Genomic DNA, 19391 nt, shown 5'->3' with positions numbered 1-19391 from the left:
GCATTCAAATTTTGGAATCCAAGGCAACGTTAAAGATGAACACATAATTAGCTAGCACACCACGACGATTAGCAGATAGATATATAGATCGGAGTCAAGCAAGAGACCATCACAAAGTCCTCCGGGTATCTTCCTCAGTCTCCAGTAATTTGATCATTGGTAGGAGCCACTAACAATGAACCGAATTATTACTCGTTCTCTGTCCTTCAAAGTTAAGCAGTAACGGCTAGTGTTTACAAGCCTTACTCGTATAAGGCATATCCACAAACACCTGAAAAGCATCCTATCTATCCTCACAGAAAGTGGCAATATTTACAAATAACTGTTATAAAGGGTGTTTTCTGCAATATTTAGATAAATCGCGTACTATACAACAAAGTATTTGTCATCTCTTCTGGATATCATCTGATCTTAAAGCTAATCACACTGGAGAACACGTAAACCAAGGAGATCTTAGCTACCTTTCTTAGAATGATCAAGACTTCTAAAGGGTTATCTCTTGCCACCTACTTGCATCTCTCACTGGTCACTAATATCACTGCAAATTAAGTACAATAGAGTGTATGGTGAATGAGCAAGAAAACCTTGTTGCATGCCCTACATTAATTAATCAACTAATGCATAGCATCATGAGCAATCATCCTTAGTTTCTATTTCTCCGCAGGGTGACTGCTCATGATGTTATATCCACCTCCATGTTTACTGTCAAAATCCATCGCCCAACACCGGAGCCGGAGCCGGAGCCCAGTAGTCGGCGCCGTTATCGTTTCCGACGTGCAGAGTTAAGGATACTGGAACCAGGCATAGCCCTCTACTCCTCAAATCCTTCTTTGGTTCATCATCAACATCCTGCATTTAATTAAGTGGAATGTAACAAATAATATATACAGTTATATAGCCCTTTTGGTAACTTTACAACTGTTGATTGAATGATACCTGATCAGGTGGTCCTCTTCTACTCATGGAAGTATCACTTACCGTCTGCTAGAGAAAAGAACACAAGAAAGGTTAACCAAAGGTGTAGTAGTACTTAAATCTGCTTTGCTAACAGCTATATTATATATGCTTTTTTGGTGCTTTAAAGTAATCAGTGTGAAGCCTGTAAAGCTAGAACTTTGTTGCTCAATTATAGCAATTGATTTAAAGATCTCGACATGCTTGGAGAAACAAGGTGTATTATTAAAGAGAGAGGAACGGAAAGTAAGTACATTTCTTCTGTATCTTTTCGTATCTTATTGTTTAGTGGACTTTACGATCATTTTTTGTAATATCAAATTCTAAATTTATCTTCTGTAATTTTTTTTAAAATCTATTTCTAAAAAGAGAAGAAAATTATAAGTATAATTAGATAATTCAGGGATATGATGTAAGGGGTCAAAATATAATTAACCCTAAAACAATTATCTATCTATTTGATCTTTTAATTTCTCTTTATTAATCGTTATAGAGAGATAGCGATGGCATTGGCAGCATTGGGAATAGGGAAGGATGGGGATATCTATATAGTGTTAATAGTTACTCACAGGCTGCAGCCTCGAGTGCTTTGATCCATTACCCAAGTACGGCAAGCTAAGGGCCTGCAAGGAAAAAAAAAAGAAAGGAATGGGAGGTGGGTATAATCCCTGAAACACATGACACCAAGTAACTAAAAGACACTGCCAGGATTGCAGCAACTTTTGCTGCGTGCTCTCAAACAGTTCTCAAACGATCTCTCCATGTTCAGGTGCTTTCATTTGAGAGAGAGAGAGAGAGAGAGAGAGAGAGAGAGAGAGGACCTCAATTTGACCCTGGAGGAATCTGATATAGCCAATGGCCTCTTGTAGAACGGAAGCGGTGTCAGTCTGGAAAAGGAGCAGGCCCATGTCAGATCACCTTTATTTGAACATTTAAAGAAATAGAAGAGGGTGGAAAGATTAGTATTATATGAAGGATGGAACAACTAAAGTTTTGTATTGCTTTTTTTTTTGCGTAGACCTACATTGGTTGCATACACTTGCATATGTATAAGGAGGGCTACGGTAATACCTTTCCAAATGGAGAAACTATCTGATGAAGAACAGTTATCCTATCTCCCAACTTCTCCTTCCTCACCTGAAACAAGTATAGCAGGATCAAAATGCCAAGCACTTTTACTTAATTTTACCTGGATATGAGAGAGAGAGAGGTTATTAGTTAATAAAATAGATAAAAACCTTGAGAGGTGATTGTGCTGTGGAGGTCTGGACTCTGGCCTTCTTGAAAGCTGAACCAGTTGAGCTGTTGCACTAGATAAAGAAGGAAGGAAGAACAAAAAAAAAGAGTGTAAGAAGCAAATTTGGATCTCTGAAATCCATGCATGGATTTGCTCTTTGAAGTTGCTCTATGACTGGTTATAATTGAAATTACATACGCAATCATTTACTCAGATCCTTGTATGGTGAAGTATATCACATAGACTACTACTCCAATAAGATTGTTCAATGAAGATAAAAAATAAATAATTAATCAGTGAAAATAAATAAATCTCTTTCCCTCCCTCTCACCTCAGATGAGTGTTCAGATTGCTGGTGCTGCCTTGCTGCCTTGCAACTCGAGAAGTCCAGCATCTTGCTGCTTAAATTTGTTGTGATACATGACCTAGTAGAGGAGGCTGGTAGAGCTTGGCTCCATGGAGGCATAGATATAGGGATCTCTTCACTCCCATCTTGATACATGTATCCACCTTCACAGTTTTCTTGCTTCACACCAAGTAGATCGGTAGCTTCTGATGGGCATATCAACTGACTCTCCCAATAGTCCATTCTCTTTGGTTGGAGTGGAGTAAAACTGCATCTCTCCTCTTCCTCTACCAATCCTCCCCTGGATATATTCATGAAAGATAAGTATATATATCAAACAAGTTGTGGATTCTAAGCCTAAAAAATTCGAAAAAATCCTTGAATTTAGCAGAAAGAGGTTGGATACTATAATTCTACTGTAAACAATTAAGTGAAACGCATAAAGAAAAGGAGATATCTAGAGAGAGAGAGTAGAGATCATTACAGAAGTAGTTGGCTCCATGACTCAGGAAGATGGTCTTGGTAATCCTGCCAAGGGGTGGATGGAAAAAGGTTGGGTGGCTGTGTATATTGAGGATAGATAGATGAAGAGGGAGAAGAAGAAGAGGATGATGATGCTGACGAAGCTGAAGAGGAGGAAGAAGAAGGCAGGAGTTGAGAGATCTCCTGAGGTGTTGGTGGCTTCAGGTTATTCATGTTCCACCAGGTAGTAGGGTTTCCTCCTATCATTTGCTGCAGAAGAGAGCTCTGAAACATCCCTCTATTCATGCCTTGGCCCTTGGGAGTTAGTAGTAAAATAAACTCCTCTCTTTGATCTCCACTGCTCAAGTCAATCTACTGATGCATGCTTGGCTTCACTTACTTTCTCATGAAGCTTAAGAGACAAGGCACAGGCCTTTTGTTTGGAAGAACCTGGTTTCAAGGGATAGGGATGTATAGTCTTGTATTGTTTGCCCCTTCAATTCCTTTACATCATCTTTTCCCTAAAAACAATTATATATTTTTTTTTTCCTTCCCTCTTTCTTCTTCCTCCTCCCTTTATTTTTGCTTTTGCTTTGTCACAAAGTGGGACAGGAAAGGTGGTGGCAGTGTTCTCAGACCAATTAAAAGGAATGTTTTTGGGAGGTGGTTAGTTCTTAATTTGGGTGGAGAGCTAGGTTAGGATTAGGGTTAGGGTTAGGGTTATATGCATATCAATTTTTCTTTTTGTTCTTTATTATTTCTATGATCAACAGGACCTAGGAAATGACAAGGCATGAGTCCACCTTACTTTGAAAATGATCACTCAAAGTGATTAGAGGATAGGGACCACTATTATTATTTTCTTCATTAGTGCTTAATTTGATAGTAACTGATGTAATCCATGTGACCCTATCTTAATTATTTGAAGTAGACCACAATAATGTAGAGAGCTATATATATATATATATATATATATATATATTAATTGCACACTGGCAATATATCTTTTCAACTGCAAATTAAGGAGGAGAATGGAAGCCAACAACAAAACAATCTTAGAAGAATGGTGTAATATTTGAACAAAGAATATACAGGAGCAAATCCTATTGTGTCATTTTCCTTTGTCCTTATCTTTTACAAATAAATCTTTTATTCCGCAGAAAATGTCATTTCATGTCCTCAACCTCAGTTACATGAGATTCTCACTCCACCTAGCTTTCGTAATTATATGCACTAATGGATGATCTGCAAACAATTTCAATGTCTCAGTTAACTATATAATCATATACTATATTTTTTTTAACAAGGGTGTGTACTACATGAAGCATAGTTTTTTTCACATTTACCTTAAATTAGTTGCCTTTTGCTTTACCTTTTCCTATTTCCTTTTTCTTATTTGTTCCTTTTAGATGTCTTTTATATGTCAAAAGATCTGATTTTATTTTGAAACGTGATCATGTGATTCAATCTTTTTTTCTGTGTCTCCTTCTCCATGGACATGGAGCCCAAACAAAATTTGCATATAGGAATGTGGGAGCTAAGGTGCTTCTTGAAATATAAGTATTTTAATCATAGCTTATTCTAATGATTTGGTTTAATTTTAACTACAAAAATATATGTAACAAAGAAACATTCGTGAAATTTAAAGTACGGAGAGGTAAATTGAAATGAAAATTAGTGAAGAAGACACCTGGAAAGTAACAAGAAGATCCACAAACGATATGATGAGATGGAGAGAAGACTTGAGCCAACGGTCAGCGTCCCACGTGCCCTTTGCACGTGCAGAGTAACAGAGAAAGCTCCCAAGAGGGAGGGTTTAAAACTTAATAAGAAAAGAAAAGAAGAAGAAAGGAATAAAAACTATGAGAAGAAATAGAAAAGAAATAAAAAGCAAAAGGTAGTGTGAGGCATAAGTTGACAACATCCAAAGCCGAGTGGGTGGGACCCGGCGTGCCCTCGCCGTCCGTAGGAGAAGTGGAGCCCACCATAAAGCAGCCGACAGCTAAAGATAATCCTCGATTTTGACGTGTAACAACTTCCCTACGTGACAAATATTTTACTCAACAAAAAAAAAAATATTCTCTACATGAAACACGTGTCAACCAAATGGTCATCGTGTACCTTTTTTTTTTTCCCCCCTAATCCGCCCATCTACTGTTGATCTAATCATATTTACCTAGAGTTAATGCGTCATAGCATGCATCATTCGTCTGTCATCCATATTACATACTAACTAACCTGCTCATCTCTCCTCCTCCTCCTCCTTTTTCTTTTTTAGTTGAGAAAAAAAAGGGTATTAGTTGTCGTAAGAATAGAATTTATATTTTTACAATGGAGATTAGACAAAGAGCATCTAAAACCATTGCTTTATTCTTCACAGGCATAATAGCTTCGCGGATCAGGATAAAGAAGTGATTCCTATCGCAATTTGCTCATTATCATCTCACGGCGCGATTACTATTGATTTAATATAAGTTTTAAGCTCTGTCTTCAGGTACTCTCTTCCTCTCTCTAGTTATATGCAATACTTTGTTTCATCCTAACATAAGGAATTCGCTCTCTTTCTCTTCCCCAAAGATGTCTTCAGCATCGATCTGCCTCTTTCCATGAACGCCCTCCCATTTCCCTCCATTGGAATATTTTTGTTAGATTAGTTTAGAATTTGTGAGGAGTTGGTGAGAAGATTGTGTCAAAGCACGGAGAAAAGAACATCTGTGTGCAGAGTGGCTCCACCAAAGGCATGCGTGACTGCTCTTCAATCCTAAATTTCTGGGTGAGAGTGAAATTATAAAGGACGTCATAAGAGTGATATTGGCACAGACGTTTTCTTTAAAAATTAAATAAGATAAATAAACTACGTCAACTCATCAGTCAAGACGTCTCACCTTAAATCTTTATTAAAAAAGAACAATAACATTACTTCTAATATAAGATTCTAATACATAGTTATAGCTTCTTCACCAGATATTTTAAAACTATATATATATATATATATATATATATATATATATATATATATATATATATATATATATATATATATATATATATATATATATGAAGACTTCTATACCGTGGGATTAGTCATCCATGTTATGTCTCACTTTCTACTGTTGGTTAGCCATGCTATGTACTCTTAGAAGTTCAAGAAGGCCCTCACTAATCACAACAAATCAGCAACAAGACATAGGATTTTCTTTAATCTATGTCTTAGCCAGAGAAGGAAAAAAAAAGAAAAGAAGAAAGACGATAGTATAAGAAAAGAGATTTTATAGTAACAAAATGCCTTGAAGAATTTGAATTGCTAGCGAGCAAGGTTTCTTTAAAGCAGCTACTTATCATCACAGCATGAACTAAGGCATCCCTCCAATGGTGTGATATATAGTTGGACGTTCACATTGTTGTTCTTCAATGATAAGCTCTTTAATTGAAAGATTCTAGTATTATTGAGATGCCGATATCAAAGTCAGATTCTTTAGCTGATCTAGCCAGTGCCTCGCCCTTACCCCAATCCTGGAAACCACAAAATCGAGCATGGATCTTAGATTTAAGACTGTGCTGATAGCTCGCCCTATTACCATGCAAATAACGATCACAGCACCGAGCTCCAGGTTCACCTTAAGGGTGTCCACTAGCCAAGCGACGGACTGTAAACCTTCATGGATGTCATAGGATACGAGCATTAAGAGCACAAGCGAGAACGCCATGAGGAGCCATAGGAAGAGAACTGAGATGCTTAGGAGGAGGATGGAAGAGATGAGAGAGCCATGGAGGATGGTTAGGAGGAGGAGATCCAAGTTGGGCACCATCATTCCAGAGGCAAAGTAAAATTGAGAGATCTAGAGAGATAGAGATAGATATTACTTATATACAAGGGATAGAGTGACATGCACTCATTCTCTAGGAGATGGTTATGACCCATGTGGCCAGAAACCTGCAACTCTAGACAAGGAATTCAAGTATATAGATTAGATGATGAAGCATTTATAAGAACAGAGGGTGTACAGTAACTCTGCAATATATTCTTAGTCACTCAAGCTTTGTTACCTCCGTCACACGAAACCTTTAACAGAAAGGTTCTTCATCTAAATGGTTTGGCGAAGATAAAGCTGCAAACAGTACTAATGGATCGATTTAGACAGAGGAAAAGGTGAGATTAAAAATTAAATTAAAGAGAAAATACCTTGCCTTGTGACTTTGTGAGCATAGTCTTATTCCTTTGTAATTTAATTTACTTTTAAAAAAAAAAAAAAAAGGAGTAGACACTAATACCTAGTAGTATGAAAAGTGGAGAAGTGTACCAGATGAAAGTTCTTAATTGCAGTTTAACTGGAAAGCAAGATTAATTGTTTCTAGAGGTAGAATTAGCATATCATGTATGAAATAGTTAAGAGAGAAATTTATAAGAAAATAATCAGAACAATATATATAAATGTAAAAATAAAAATTTCTTCGTCGACAGCAGGATTCGAACCTGCGCAGGCAAAGCCCAACAGATTTCGAGTCTGTCTCCTTAACCACTCGGACATATCGACTCATTAAATTAAAATAAAAAATTAATAAATTAATAGATGAATAAGACGTGATAACCATCTCCCAAAACCTTACTCCCTACTAAATCGGGCCAAGAACCCAAAACTAGGAACGGCCTATTGGGCCTAAAAAGATCAGTGCCCAAGACCGAGAAAGTCTTACTCCCGTTTATGAAAAAGATTTGTATTTTTATGATTACCGTTATCAATGGCAGATTAGTAGAAAAGGCATCATGCTGCGACTAATTCCTATTAGTTACAGTACACAACAATGAGGGAGACTTAATAAGCCTAAGTTAACCACACGATTAGAAGATACGAAAGCGAAGATAATTATTTCCTCAATGAAACAGGGGACCACAACAAACAGTAGAAAGAACTGCCCATCGTCAGATGATGATCAAACGGCTACTGCAAACATGATCTCTTTCCGTAACACCAACGAACACACTTTACAGTCATCCACTCTCCACCACGTGATTGTAATCAGACGTCAATTACGATCCACTCTCCCCCTGCTGTGGGATCGCCACCTGCAGCACCGTCCTCAGAAATCGTAGCACGAACCGACGAGACCATCAACACCAACACCAACACCAACAACAACACCAACAAACTCCTCCTCAAAATACACCAAATTAGGCACCCACGAATGAACAGTTTAGCACCCACCAATCCCGTCCCACGCCAGATCCAGCTGGCCGCTCTCCTGCAACGCAAGGAGAAGCTGGGCCCCCTTCCTCCTCCCCCTCGCGCTGCACTCTCCCTGCATCGCCGCTACCACCGCCCTCGCCACCTCGGACGGTGGCGCCGTCCTATCCTGCTAAAATATATTAAAAGAAGCCTTAAAGAATACCTCTATATATTATTTCTATGTATTATATATACATATGTGTGTGATAAATAAAATATAATTTAAGTATTTTTGGTAGAATTATCCAATGTAAGAGGAGTTGATAAATCTAGAACTATCTTGTTATATAAAATGTTCACACCTCCCCACCGCTGCCGCTGTAGATGGCCGCCATCACCCCGATCGCACACTCCCTCCCCCTCCCCGCCATCCCCTCCGCCGCCCTCGCCAGTGCTGCTGCCGTCACCTCGTGCGCCCTGACCTCCGCCGCCCCCTCCGGCACCGTGCATAGTAGCTCCAGCGCGGCCAATGCCCGCTCCGCCGTCGCCCCAGCCGGCCCAGACGAAGCCACTGCCTCCACTGCCGCGATTGCCGCCCCCGCCTCCACCGCCGCCCTTCGATTTCCCTCCGCCTGCAGCAGCACGGCCAGCAACACCTTCGCGGCCGCCCGAGCCGCCGCCGGGTCCCGCAGCGACGCCACGATCCCGTCCATCACCGGGCGCGGGAGGCCGCCGCATGGGTGCGGCGGGTCGCCGGCGAGCGCCCGCTCGAGTAGCCGGAGGGCGACGAGGCGCTCATCGGCTGCGAACTGGAGCTCCGCGGCGTGGAACACGTCGGAGAGATCACCTGGGTCGGAGGGTGGCGCTGCCGTAGCCGGAGACGGCGACGGATCCGGTGGCTTCTGCTGCTGTGGGTGGTGGAGAGGGAAGCGCCATTGCGTAAAGCTCTGGGAGGTGGAGGAAGAGGAGGAGGACGATGACGAAGACGGAAGAGGGCGCTCTTGGTCAGTTTGGGGAGGCGGGTCGGAGGAAGTGGGCGGTGGAGGAGTCGCCGGCAACGGCTGCGGAGCGGCCGAGGGAGGCGGAGACGGCGGGGGTAGCACGGCGGTGGCGTCGGGGCTGGATGGGTAGGTGGGACTGAGGGCAGATTGAGTGCAGTTGCGGAAGATGCCGCAGGAGAAGAGAGCCCGCGGCGGCGGCTTTAGCTTGGGGTGCGGGGTGCGGTTCATCGCGGCGGAGACGGCCGAGGGGCAATCTGGTAATTTGGGATGGGTATCTCTGGGTAGTAAAAGAAGACAATGAGGAGAGTGAGAGTGAGAGGAGAGGAGAGGAGAAGAGAGGAGAGGAGTGGCAGAGGTGGGTGGTGGAAGAGTGTTATAAAGAAGGGGGTGGGGGTGGGGGTGGAGTGTACTTGGTGTGTGAGTCTTGCATAAAGTGTGGTTGCATGTGGTTGCATGAAAGAGAAGGAAAAGAGGCACAGTCCTGCGTTGCTTCTTTTGGGTGCCGGAAGCATTTATTATGGCGATAACGTCAGTATTTCTGACGTGGAAAAGAAAATATGCTTACAGTAATGCAACATTTGTTACACTGTGATATCATATGAGTCAAAGGAACTTGGCTCTGTCACTAGACTTAAAAGACATTTCAATCGAATCGATACTACCTTAAGCTTGATTTTTCTACACTCAACGGAGCATAATATATAATTATAGGTGATTGTTTAAATAAAGAAAATTTCTTCAAAACAAGGTACAAGAATAAAAATGTCTCCGATACTCCACTATCTTTTTATGTTTTCATGCTTTTTTAAGCCTCAGATCTTAAAGCCCTAAGAGAATAACACCAAAAACCCCTCTTATAATCCAACTAATAAGTTTGGGAGGGCGATTTACCTCACTAGAATATCAGCAACCTTATTGAAGAATTTCCTAATACATAACTAATTCATATTTAGAGAGGTTAATTAAGTTGCAAACTGTTTAGTCAAATTGTGTAACAGTAATAAATTTCTTCAGTCCATTTTGTTAAAAGGATAGACTTTAAAGATTCCATACTCCCGGGACACTGGGCTGTAATATTTTACAGACTTTGGCTGGTTTCAATGCTAGTTTAATCTTCTTTAATAAAAATAAATAAATAAATAACAACACCGAGACCATAGGAATAGGATAGGGAGAGGGGAGAGGGGAGAGGGGAGAGGGGAGAGTGAGACAAGAGAAAGTCAAGATTTTCGTGGCTAAAATGTGAAACGGGGCAACAAGCAAGGTCGTCTACTCGGAGAGCAATGGCAATAAGAGCCGAGCTGAATTATTACACTCCAATAACTCATAAACTTTCCAATTCGGTGAAAAGGAACACGTACCTCAACTTTTCACCTAATCAATATAAATAGCAGATAGCAACCAGTGATGTGGTATTTCTCGGCCAACTTTTATCCTTTTTCTTTTTCAGAAAAAGAAAAGATAAAATAAAATAAAAAGAAAAAAGCATTACAATGCACATAAACACACACACACACTTGTGCTGACACATGGGCTCCAGGCCATGTGATGAGAGGTGAGTGAGCCTCTGGGTGCTGTCGAACTACGTTACGGATGGTCCCCCACCCCCTCCCCTTCTCCTCCTCCTCCTCCTCCTCCTCCTCCTCCTCTCTTCTGGCAGTACCTTCTCTTAGAGCTTTTTAACCCACTCTAATGTGCTGACACATGGTTCTTTCGTTAGTTGCCTTGCAAACTTGCTCCAAAAAGTGGCCTTGTAAAGCTTGAAGGAAATGTTCAAAGGTTTTGCTCGTGGAATCTAGCCATCAGTATCAATGTTACTTTGGGATGTGGTACCTTGTTTTCTTTGGGATGGGAAGATTTCTCTGCAGTCATATCTCCCTGTTAGACTTGGGACTCTACGTTCAAAAGAATTTTTTTTTTCTTTTCTTTTCTTTTTAGTCATTTGAGTGTGACTTGAGATGAAGCACCGTAGAATGAGTTGTAGATTTCATGGCGTATAGGTTGGCACTGTTTTCAAAACCTTTGGTCGTAACTTTTAACTTCTAACATTAGACGTCAGTGACCCAAGTTAAGCACTTAATCCACCTGATCTAAACCTTAAGTACATATCACATCACCTGGCAACTCTGTACCTTTTGCGGACATCTCAAACAACTTGCACATCCTCTTATTCCCTCTTGCTCTGCCTGCTCTCTATTTAAAATCATCTCTACAGTAGTTTTTCATAGGGAATTAATTTGCAAGAATATGTTATGGAAGCACAGCAAACTTGGAATTCTAGCGTGTGTAGGAAAGTCTCCGTTATGGAATTCTTGGAGTCCATAGTCGGAGGCATTTCTTCCTAAACATGTTGACTTGCCTCTTTGAGTTAATTTTATAATTTAATTTTTGGATAAATTACAGTTTATCCTTATATGGATTGACCCATATATGCTAAACTTCAGCACTTAATCTACTATGGTCTAAGATCAAATTGCAATAGGTAGACAATTGCTAACGGAAATGGGAAGAATTAAATATACAATGATGGTAGAAATAATTTTTAGTCATTTGTACTATTAGTTTTGGATTAAAAAAAATCTAATAATTATTATTTAGTTTGAGCCATAGATGGTTAATTGCACACTTAATTGCATCTATCTCTGTTACAATTCATCAAGTCATCACCTAACAAAAGAGCACTGCAACATGCTTTACTCATACACTCCCTCAAAGCATGCTTTACTCAAACAATGAAGCAAGCTTGAAGCATCATACAAAATGCCAAGCAGTAATGAAAGATGAAAGCCATCATGGATTAGATAATTGATCATCTTCATATCATTTATAGGTCAAATCAGATACATATTTAGATCTACTCTAATATTATTCTACCATCAAATTGCTGCCTATAATGTTCTGAATTAATTATTGCGTTTGTGGATCTAGATTTTGACAAACTATTTCAACTCTTAATTCTGACCAATAATATTCAAGCAAAGTCTTCCACTAGCGCCAAGTCATGAGTTGTGAAAAGGGCAACTTTACGTGAAATAATACTATGTCAGTTGGCAGAGAGTATTCCAATCTCGAGGATAGTAACGACCACCACAAACAAAGAGACACATCGAGAAAATCAGTTGCCAGTAGTGACTGATCCCTAGTATGAATACAAGGATTATATTTATATATGTCCAAAGGCCAAGCAGCAATAATTGCAAACCAAGAGGGAAGAACACCCTCCCCTCTCTTTAATGCTTTAAATTTCATTCTAGCAACCTTGCCAATCCAATGGCATCCATCGTAGTCCTTCTCCAATACTCCCTTGTTGTTGTTGTTGTTCTCTCACTGAATCCAACAACAATAGATGCAGTACCGCCGGCTTCGCCCATCCGATGCAACGGAACGGGCTGCGTGCTCTCCAACGCATACGGCGCGTGGGGTGATCGGAAGGAGTGCCTGGTCCGATCGGTCATCTACCCGACAACCGAGGAGGAGCTCCGGTCGGCGGTGGCCATGGCAAGCCAGAAGAGGTTGAAGGCCAAGGTGGTGAGTGGATTCTCCCACACAATACCCAAGCTTGCATGCCCACCAACAGAGAACTCGATCCTGATAAGTACAGAGAAATACAACAGGTAAAACTTAAGTCTAAAAGTTTAAGTCAGTTAAAGAACGGTGATTTTTAACTTTTACGGGTTCAAATGGACGCCAGGGGTATAAAAGTCAACCCGGTTGATCGAACGGTGATGGTGGACTCTGGTGTAGGGCTTCGAGAGCTCATCGACGCGGTGGAGGCGGCCGGACTGAGTTTGGTGGCGGCGCCGTACTGGGAGGGGGTCAGCATTGGTGGGTTAGTGAGCACTGGCTCACATGGGAGCTCATGGTGGGGTAGAGGAGGAGCAGTGCATGACCATGTGGTGGGCCTTAGCATGGTGGTTCCTGCTGGCGAAGCAGAAGGGTATGCAAAGATCATTAGATTGCAACCCGGAGATCCATTGTTTAATGCAGCCCTGGTGTCTTTAGGTCTACTTGGGGTCATATCTAAGGCGAGTTTTATGTCTCTCCAAACAAAGTTTGGATGGTTGTTATTGTTATTAAGTTTTAACACTAATTAAAGCTAGGCTGTGAATTAGGTGACAATCTCACTGGAAGAACAATTCAAGAGAAGCATAACCTATAGTTTCCAAGATGATGCACACTTTGAAGAGGAGTACGTTGGCCATGCTCAGAACCATGAGTTCGGAGACATCACCTGGTACCCCTCGCAGCATAAAGCGGTGTACAGGTACGATGATCGAGTTCCCTTGAACAGTCCTGGAGATGGGATGAATGACTTCCTTGGATTCCAATCGAATCCCATCTTGCTATCAACTGCAGTGAGAGCTTCAGGTACCACTGTCTTTTTCCGATAGATGCTTTCCTTTTTATCGCCTTCCTTTCGAAAGTTAAGCTCGAAGACTAGTATTTACAACTTTGCTCTCAATACTCTCAGTGGAGTATAAATGCATAATTACAAATATCTCGACGGCAACTACCTGCTTCTGATTACAACAGCGTGATATGAACATAAAAAAGAAGAAAAGTAGCTACTACTTACAGTATATCACCCCTCTTGCAATTCACAGTATTCTGAATTTTAAGCAAATCAAAATGACTTTTCTCAATTTGTTGCAGAAAAGGCACTAGAGAAATCGAGAAACATCCGTGGGAAATGCAGTATGGCAAGTGTAGAGATATGGTACAAGGAGTTAATCGGCAATGGCTTGAAAAATAGTGTGATTTTTACCGGCTATCCGGTATTAGGTCGTCAGGGCAAGATGCAGACCTCAGGTTCCTGTCTACACTCACCACCATCAAGCAGACTAAGTATGTGTGCCTGGGATCCCAGAATCAAAGGACTGTTCTTCTATGAGACCACAGCAATTTTTCCTGTCTCAGTTTTCAAAAACTTCATTCTTGATGTTAAGAAACTAAGGGACCTCCAGCCAGAGAATTTCTGCGGCACAGATATCTACAACGGGTTCTTGATTCGGTTTATCAAGAGCTCAGAAGCATACCTTGGTCAGTCTGAGGATTCTGTAGTCCTGGATTTTAACTACTATAGATCTGACGATCCTTCAACGCCTAGGCTGAACCAGGATGTCTGGGAAGAGGTGGAACAGATGGCATTCTTCAAATATGGAGCTAAACCTCACTGGGGAAAGAACAGAAAGGTTGCTTTCTTAGGTGTGCAGCAAAAGTATGCAAATCTGAACAAATTCATCATGGCAAGTAAGCAACTGGATCCTCTAGGCATGTTTAGCAGTCCGTCGTCGGACGAGGTATTCTTCGGGAAGGAAACGGCGAAAGATGATAAATGTGCATTGGAAGGACTGTGCATCTGTTCCGATGATAGGCATTGCAGTCCTAGCCAAGGGTATTTGTGCAAGCCAGGTCTTGTATTCAAAGAAGCTAGGGTCTGCAGATTTACTAAGGATGGTAGTTTTCTGATTTAGATTGTTGGCACTAATCAAGAGATCTTCTGAGTAGTAAGAACAGCTTCATAATTAGTTTCAACCTTTGATGGTTGATTTCGACTATTGAGATGCGTGTAAACTGTTCTTTTCCTCATAAATTATAAGAAAACTGTCTCAAGATGAATTAAATCCTCCATAGCTATTTTGCCACTAAAACATCTGCGCTACAGGACCTAGAAAATAAGAAATCAATAACTATTTTCTCATAGTAAAATAGGAAATAAGACTGATCTCAACATGTGGAAACTTGAGAAAATAGTAATACTGATGGAGGGAACAAGCTAAATGTGAGGCAATGGAACCAGACCAATTTAAATAGATAAGTAATTACTAAAGGTATTTTAGCTTTTTGTATGTCCCCATGTGGGCAGCCTCTCACCAAAAGAAAAGGTTACAGAAAATGTCCCTCTGAAACACAAGAACTTTTCGCCCATGGTTGCTTGCGTATCAAGCATCAATGCAGTGGTAAAGGGAGAACATGATAATTTCAGACTGTTGACAATAGGCTTCAGTTTATGCATAGATAACTTGTAAAAGAAAGTCGAAGTACCAAAATTTTGGTATTCATGTAAATCCATAAGATAAAAAGCCTTATGGGCATGATGTGAGGTACAAAACACACTTAGAGATCAAACAGATGTCATATTTTATGGCATGATGTGACGCACTAGAAAATGGTTACCTTCAAAATTTTCTCTGCATACAGTTAGGAGGTTGAGGAAGATATCTGGACATATACCATCTGAGTATAACCATTGAACACCGAAGCTTCTAATCTTCCTAGACCAAGCCTTTGAAATAAGCCATACCGACCATCTTCAATGATCGGATCAGGTGCTCGTGCTGGATCATATCTCGTTTGATGGGTAAGGGAGGGACCAGCCACTGGAGGGAGCTCCCAGTAGATATCCAATATTGACTCCAAAAGCCTGCTGTTCTCAAAATGGTCCGCATAGGTGATTGCTTTATTGCTATGGTTAAAATCATCAAGCATGTATCCTCTGATGCCCCACCAAGCATCCCCTTTGCCACATAATTCATCTATGTCCACAGCCTTCTCCCAAAACATTTTCCTCTTTGACCTTATTCTTGCTTCATCACTATCTTTAAAGCAGCTGTGTCCACCACCTAGAGAAAAGAAATACAATCCAGAAGTTTGATTTTTTTTTTCTTTTTCTTTCTGAGCTAAATAATGTTAAGGGACTTTCAAGAAAAAACAATGTCTGGAATAACTGAACATTGTTCGAAGTATTGCATTATCTGGTGTAACATGGATAGTGAGAACATCAATAGAGGAAGTGAGGAAATTGAGGAGATGATAGGGATAGAACATCAACAGAGGAGTGGGGAAGCAACAAGATAAGGAGCTTTTATTTCCTTGGATAAACACAAAACTAAAGGAAAGTGGCAGAAACAAATGAAACTTATGAAAAGGAGATAAAGATGAAGTTAAGTGCATGTCTAAATTGAACATTAAATATTCAAATATCAGAAGACCGAAGGATAAGTCTACATACCTCTAATGTAAGACTGATCACATATCTGCCTTAAGGAATAATGGTCTCCAGTTCCAGTGTCATAGTTGTCCTCAAATATGAGGTTCTGAAATCCAGCCTTTAAGGCCTGCCGCAGTCTATACATGCAAACATGAGAAATAAAAAGACCAAAACTTAAAACAGATTCTACTTATAGTAAAAGGATTATCAGTTAGTGGCAAGTGATGAATGACAACATAAATCTATGTAAACATATGTACAATGGGCTAAAGTACCTTTTCAATTCATTTTGGTGGTCGTCAAAGAATACAAGCACCTGGCTAAGATCTGAAATTCCATGTTTCTTCATAACTTTTCCCCAATCTACACTCCCAAAATCGAGAAAATCCTTCCCAGTAAAATAAGTACAGTTCCCATCAACATAAGCAGGCCCCTTCTTCAAATACTTCCCCGGGTGGCGAGGTGAGAGCGATATAATGTGAGTCTCTGGCATAGCCTGCCGCAAAACCCATGTAGAATGGCCCTTGAAGGCGCCACTCTCAATCATCAGTTCCGGCTTGAGCCATCGAACCATGAACCAGAGCCCAAAGCTATGGTCAAAACCCATCCCATACATGTTATTCTTAATGGGACGGGTCTCATATATCGGCACAAATTCCTCCAATCCCTTGAGCAGGTCCTTTGTAGTCCACTCTACTGTCTTTCCATGTTTCGATCTGCCTTTTGCCAAGAACAAGAATTAAGATACTCAAGCAATGAATAAACTCTTATACTTGTGGAGTGGCTCACAAAAACTCGCTTTTAAGCTATGTCTAAGCATCACATTACTAAGTCATGTCAGATGGTTGCCATCAATGCAAGTAAAATGGAATCTAAAGCAAAAATAACTAGCAAGAATCAAGAATTCATGCTACCTATAGGAAATTAAACCAGAGAACAGAAGCAACCAAAATTTCCTTCACCTCCATTAGTAAAAAAAAACCCCACAAAAAAGAATACGAAATTTATGGCAATTAAGAAACAGATAAGAAGATGGTAAATGAGTCCAAAAATTTCATTTTCATACTCTACCTGAAACATCATGAGTTATAAGTCGTATAGTTGCTATCAATATAGATGCAAAACGGAACCTAGAGCAAAAAATAAAAAGGGGTTACCCAAAATTCCACTATCACAATGAGTAAGATATCCTCCACCCATCAACACTGCGGAAATGCTCGAAAACTAACAAATTAGAACATAAGAAAACCACCCAAAATCCCAACTTTAACCCTCCAAAGACCGAGAACTCATCAGATCTACCAGGAAATGGGATTCAAATTGGTACTTACACCAGGGCACGCCGAGGGATCCAAAGTCGGAGGCGAGGCCTTCGAGGCGACCGACCAAGAAGGAGGCGCGGTAAAGGGAGTCGTACGGGGACACGCACGCGATGGGTCTAGAGCGGAATAGGAAGAGGGAAGTGACGAGAATGAGGAGGATAAGGGCGGATGAGGAGGCTGCGATGCAATTGGGGGATGAGGCGAAGCGGGGATGACTAGCGATCCGAGCAAAGAAGGAGGCGTGCTTCCGAATCTTGGATTCATCATCGACCATTGCCTCCTCCTCTGGGTTTGGAGGAGATCGACGAGAAGAGAGCATACTTTCCTGCATAGATTTGGCTTATTCGTGCCGTTGCCCGATTGCTCTCTTTAATTCATCTCAGCAGGTTATGCTACCATGCTCAGTTACAAGTTTGCCCAAAAAACTACCTTTATTTTACGTTTATCATCTTTTACTCCCCCTCTTCTTTCTGGACTTTTACGTTCTGAACCCTGACATTATGCTTAATTATGGCTAGGAACACCAAGTGAGCATCGATCGTATTCGTGAGTCTTTTTAATACTTGGTAGATTTGTATAGTAAGAGAGATGATATCATGCAACAATATGGACTGCTTCATTCATACTCAATATTAGTAATGTAGCCTGTAAAAAGAATTTTAAAGAACAACTTTAGGCCATCAACGTGAACTATTATATATACAACAATTTCATTACAACCTAAGTTCTAAATCTAACTCCTCCGTGTTGCTTGGAGTACTCATTGTTTCCATTGACTGGTTGCTTCCATGCTGCTGTATCTTCTTGTGAGATGAGTCCTGTGGAATCTTCGAGTTTGGAGTTGAGATGCATGATGATGAATGTTCATAAACATTTGGCCCAAAGAGAGGAATAATCGAAGTTTGTCGTGCATATTCATAAGGTGGAACATCCTCGTTGCGATTCGATAGAGACCTAGTAAATCAATTTAATGTACCATATATATATATATACATTAGAATGGCTAAGACTAGAGATAATTTCTAGACCGAAACAATTCTTGAAGTTGATATGAATGAACAACACTTGAGCATAGGATTATATATGTACCTGAATTCACTGTATCCAGTTTCACTGCTTAAAGTCCCTCCATATGCCATCTTAATCATGGACAGTAGTATCATCTTAGAAAAATAGATGAATATATTTGACATATTATTGATATCATGTATCTGATATCAAACTAAATAGCAATGATGATATTGTTGATACATTCTGTCTGAATAAATATGATTATACCATGAAGCTTGGATGAAGAGAAGTCAGTGATGACGGTGTGGCGATGACGACTGAAGAAGATGGCAAGGATGGACGTGCAGTTGTTAATCTCACTTCCTCTTGCTTCATGCACAACAAGAAAGAAAAACTCAGTTTAGACTACAAAGACTAGATGGAAATATTACATCTATCATATGAATCATGAAAGAGAGAGAGAGAGAGAGAGAGAGAGAGAGAGAGAGAGAGAGAGAGAGAGAGAGAGAGAGAGAGAGGAAACCATGTTAAGATTAGAGTGGAATGAAGACTGTAGTGGAGGAATAAATCCAGCAATCTCATTTTGTAATCTGATCCACTCCAACTTAGCCACTCCAATCCCTCTCTGAGGTTGCTTTAACTTGTCTGAGTTGCTCTTCCTCCCTCTCTTAGAAGAACTGGGCTTTCTCCATTGTCCAAGGTTGTTGTTATCCATCTCTTTCTTTATAATTACAACACAAAACAATTCAAAGAGAAACTAGAATATAAAGCAATTGACAGGCATTGGAGAGACCTGGGAGTATATAGTGTCATGAACCACATGATCATGTGATTTAAATCGATTGCACTAAATAAAAGGCTTTGGTGCTTGGTTTGTCAAAGGGATGACAATAAGGATATTT

At 40.5% G+C, this 19391-nt stretch overlaps 5 protein-coding genes, 1 long non-coding RNA gene and 1 other non-coding gene across 10 annotated transcripts; 1 reads left to right on the top strand and 6 right to left on the bottom strand.

Annotated features, from left to right (window-relative positions):
- Nucleotides 1-323: 323 nt before the first annotated feature.
- Nucleotides 324-3612, bottom strand: LOC140788746 (transcription factor bHLH68-like). 2 transcript variants are annotated; one of them, XM_073138156.1, is made up of 8 exons: nucleotides 3022-3612; nucleotides 2523-2838; nucleotides 2193-2264; nucleotides 2026-2091; nucleotides 1776-1841; nucleotides 1524-1577; nucleotides 937-981; nucleotides 324-849 (listed from the first exon to the last, which is right to left on the bottom strand). In XM_073138156.1, the coding sequence occupies exons 1-8, from the start codon at nucleotides 3303-3305 to the stop codon at nucleotides 706-708; spliced, it is 1047 nt and encodes a 348-aa protein (XP_072994257.1). In that variant the 5' UTR covers nucleotides 3306-3612; the 3' UTR covers nucleotides 324-705. The 2 variants fall into 2 exon arrangements, with proteins under 2 accessions (XP_072994257.1, XP_072994256.1); XM_073138155.1 differs by having other exon boundaries at nucleotides 937-984; nucleotides 3022-3609.
- A 2620-nt stretch (nucleotides 3613-6232) lies between these two features.
- LOC140787933 (uncharacterized) lies at nucleotides 6233-7154 on the bottom strand. The gene is made up of 2 exons (XR_012108934.1): nucleotides 7047-7154; nucleotides 6233-6941 (listed from the first exon to the last, which is right to left on the bottom strand). It is a non-coding gene; the product is annotated as an uncharacterized lncRNA (long non-coding RNA).
- A 298-nt stretch (nucleotides 7155-7452) lies between these two features.
- On the bottom strand, nucleotides 7453-7534 carry TRNAS-CGA (transfer RNA serine (anticodon CGA)). Its single transcript has one exon. It is a non-coding gene; the product is annotated as a tRNA-Ser (tRNA).
- A 305-nt stretch (nucleotides 7535-7839) lies between these two features.
- Nucleotides 7840-9531, bottom strand: LOC140787932 (uncharacterized). Its single transcript, XM_073136970.1, has 2 exons — nucleotides 8527-9531; nucleotides 7840-8351 (listed from the first exon to the last, which is right to left on the bottom strand). Exons 1-2 carry the CDS (start codon nucleotides 9391-9393, stop codon nucleotides 8193-8195), a joined length of 1026 nt encoding a protein of 341 aa, XP_072993071.1. The 5' UTR covers nucleotides 9394-9531; the 3' UTR covers nucleotides 7840-8192.
- Nucleotides 9532-12271: 2740 nt separating this feature from the next.
- On the bottom strand, nucleotides 12272-17887 carry LOC140788858 (uncharacterized). Of its 3 annotated transcripts, XR_012109106.1 has the most exons (6): nucleotides 17488-17884; nucleotides 16432-16876; nucleotides 16178-16293; nucleotides 15343-15788; nucleotides 12838-14338; nucleotides 12272-12753 (listed from the first exon to the last, which is right to left on the bottom strand). XR_012109106.1 is itself a non-coding variant. In XM_073138334.1 (5 exons), exons 1-4 carry the CDS (start codon nucleotides 17807-17809, stop codon nucleotides 15367-15369), a joined length of 1305 nt encoding a protein of 434 aa, XP_072994435.1. In that variant the 5' UTR covers nucleotides 17810-17884; the 3' UTR covers nucleotides 12272-12753; nucleotides 15343-15366. The 3 variants fall into 3 exon arrangements, 2 of the variants coding, with proteins under 2 accessions (XP_072994435.1, XP_072994434.1); XM_073138334.1 differs by lacking the exon at nucleotides 12838-14338; XM_073138333.1 differs by lacking the exons at nucleotides 12272-12753; nucleotides 12838-14338 and having other exon boundaries at nucleotides 15146-15788; nucleotides 17488-17887.
- LOC140788857 (L-gulonolactone oxidase 3) lies at nucleotides 12436-14789 on the top strand. Its single transcript, XM_073138332.1, has 4 exons — nucleotides 12436-12779; nucleotides 12857-13190; nucleotides 13278-13533; nucleotides 13819-14789. Exons 1-4 carry the CDS (start codon nucleotides 12436-12438, stop codon nucleotides 14637-14639), a joined length of 1755 nt encoding a protein of 584 aa, XP_072994433.1. The 3' UTR covers nucleotides 14640-14789.
- A 214-nt stretch (nucleotides 17888-18101) lies between the features above and the next one.
- On the bottom strand, nucleotides 18102-19216 carry LOC140788861 (uncharacterized). The gene is made up of 4 exons (XM_073138336.1): nucleotides 19013-19216; nucleotides 18757-18858; nucleotides 18568-18617; nucleotides 18102-18432 (listed from the first exon to the last, which is right to left on the bottom strand). Exons 1-4 carry the CDS (start codon nucleotides 19202-19204, stop codon nucleotides 18192-18194), a joined length of 585 nt encoding a protein of 194 aa, XP_072994437.1. The 5' UTR covers nucleotides 19205-19216; the 3' UTR covers nucleotides 18102-18191.
- Nucleotides 19217-19391: the final 175 nt, after the last annotated feature.

Source organism: Typha latifolia, chromosome 5 (assembly GCF_019914945.1).
Source record: "Typha latifolia isolate L0001 chromosome 5, TyphaL0001v2, whole genome shotgun sequence".
NCBI classification, from domain to species: domain Eukaryota; kingdom Viridiplantae; phylum Streptophyta; class Magnoliopsida; order Poales; family Typhaceae; genus Typha; species Typha latifolia.
This window is presented reverse-complemented; position numbering and strand designations above follow the sequence as displayed.

Bases quoted from the DNA above. Each gene is read 5' to 3' on its own strand.
- LOC140788858 (XM_073138333.1), bottom strand. From the start codon at position 17,809: ATGCAGGAAAGTATGCTCTCTTCTCGTCGATCTCCTCCAAACCCAGAG. The intron at 16,877-17,487 runs GTAAGTACCAAT...TCTTGGCAAAAG, and splicing joins ATCCCTCGGCGTGCCCTGGT to GCAGATCGAAACATGGAAAG. The intron at 15,789-16,177 runs GTATGTAGACTT...TCTTTTCTCTAG, and splicing joins TGATCAGTCTTACATTAGAG to GTGGTGGACACAGCTGCTTT.
- LOC140788746 (XM_073138155.1), bottom strand. From the start codon at position 3,305: ATGAATAGAGGGATGTTTCAGAGCTCTCTTCTGCAGCAAATGATAGGA. The intron at 2,839-3,021 runs GTAATGATCTCT...GAATATATCCAG, and splicing joins TCATGGAGCCAACTACTTCT to GGGAGGATTGGTAGAGGAAG. The intron at 2,265-2,522 runs GTGAGAGGGAGG...TTCTTTATCTAG, and splicing joins AATCTGAACACTCATCTGAG to TGCAACAGCTCAACTGGTTC.
- LOC140788857 (XM_073138332.1), top strand. From the start codon at position 12,436: ATGGCATCCATCGTAGTCCTTCTCCAATACTCCCTTGTTGTTGTTGTT. The intron at 12,780-12,856 runs GTAAAACTTAAG...AATGGACGCCAG, and splicing joins AGTACAGAGAAATACAACAG to GGGTATAAAAGTCAACCCGG. The intron at 13,534-13,818 runs GTACCACTGTCT...AATTTGTTGCAG, and splicing joins AACTGCAGTGAGAGCTTCAG to AAAAGGCACTAGAGAAATCG.
- LOC140787932 (XM_073136970.1), bottom strand. From the start codon at position 9,393: ATGAACCGCACCCCGCACCCCAAGCTAAAGCCGCCGCCGCGGGCTCTC. The intron at 8,352-8,526 runs GTGTGAACATTT...ATATTTTAGCAG, and splicing joins ACAGCGGCAGCGGTGGGGAG to GATAGGACGGCGCCACCGTC.
- LOC140788861 (XM_073138336.1), bottom strand. From the start codon at position 19,204: ATGGATAACAACAACCTTGGACAATGGAGAAAGCCCAGTTCTTCTAAG. The intron at 18,859-19,012 runs GTTTCCTCTCTC...TTGTGCATGAAG, and splicing joins TCCACTCTAATCTTAACATG to CAAGAGGAAGTGAGATTAAC. The intron at 18,433-18,567 runs GTACATATATAA...TTGATTTACTAG, and splicing joins ACTGGATACAGTGAATTCAG to GTCTCTATCGAATCGCAACG.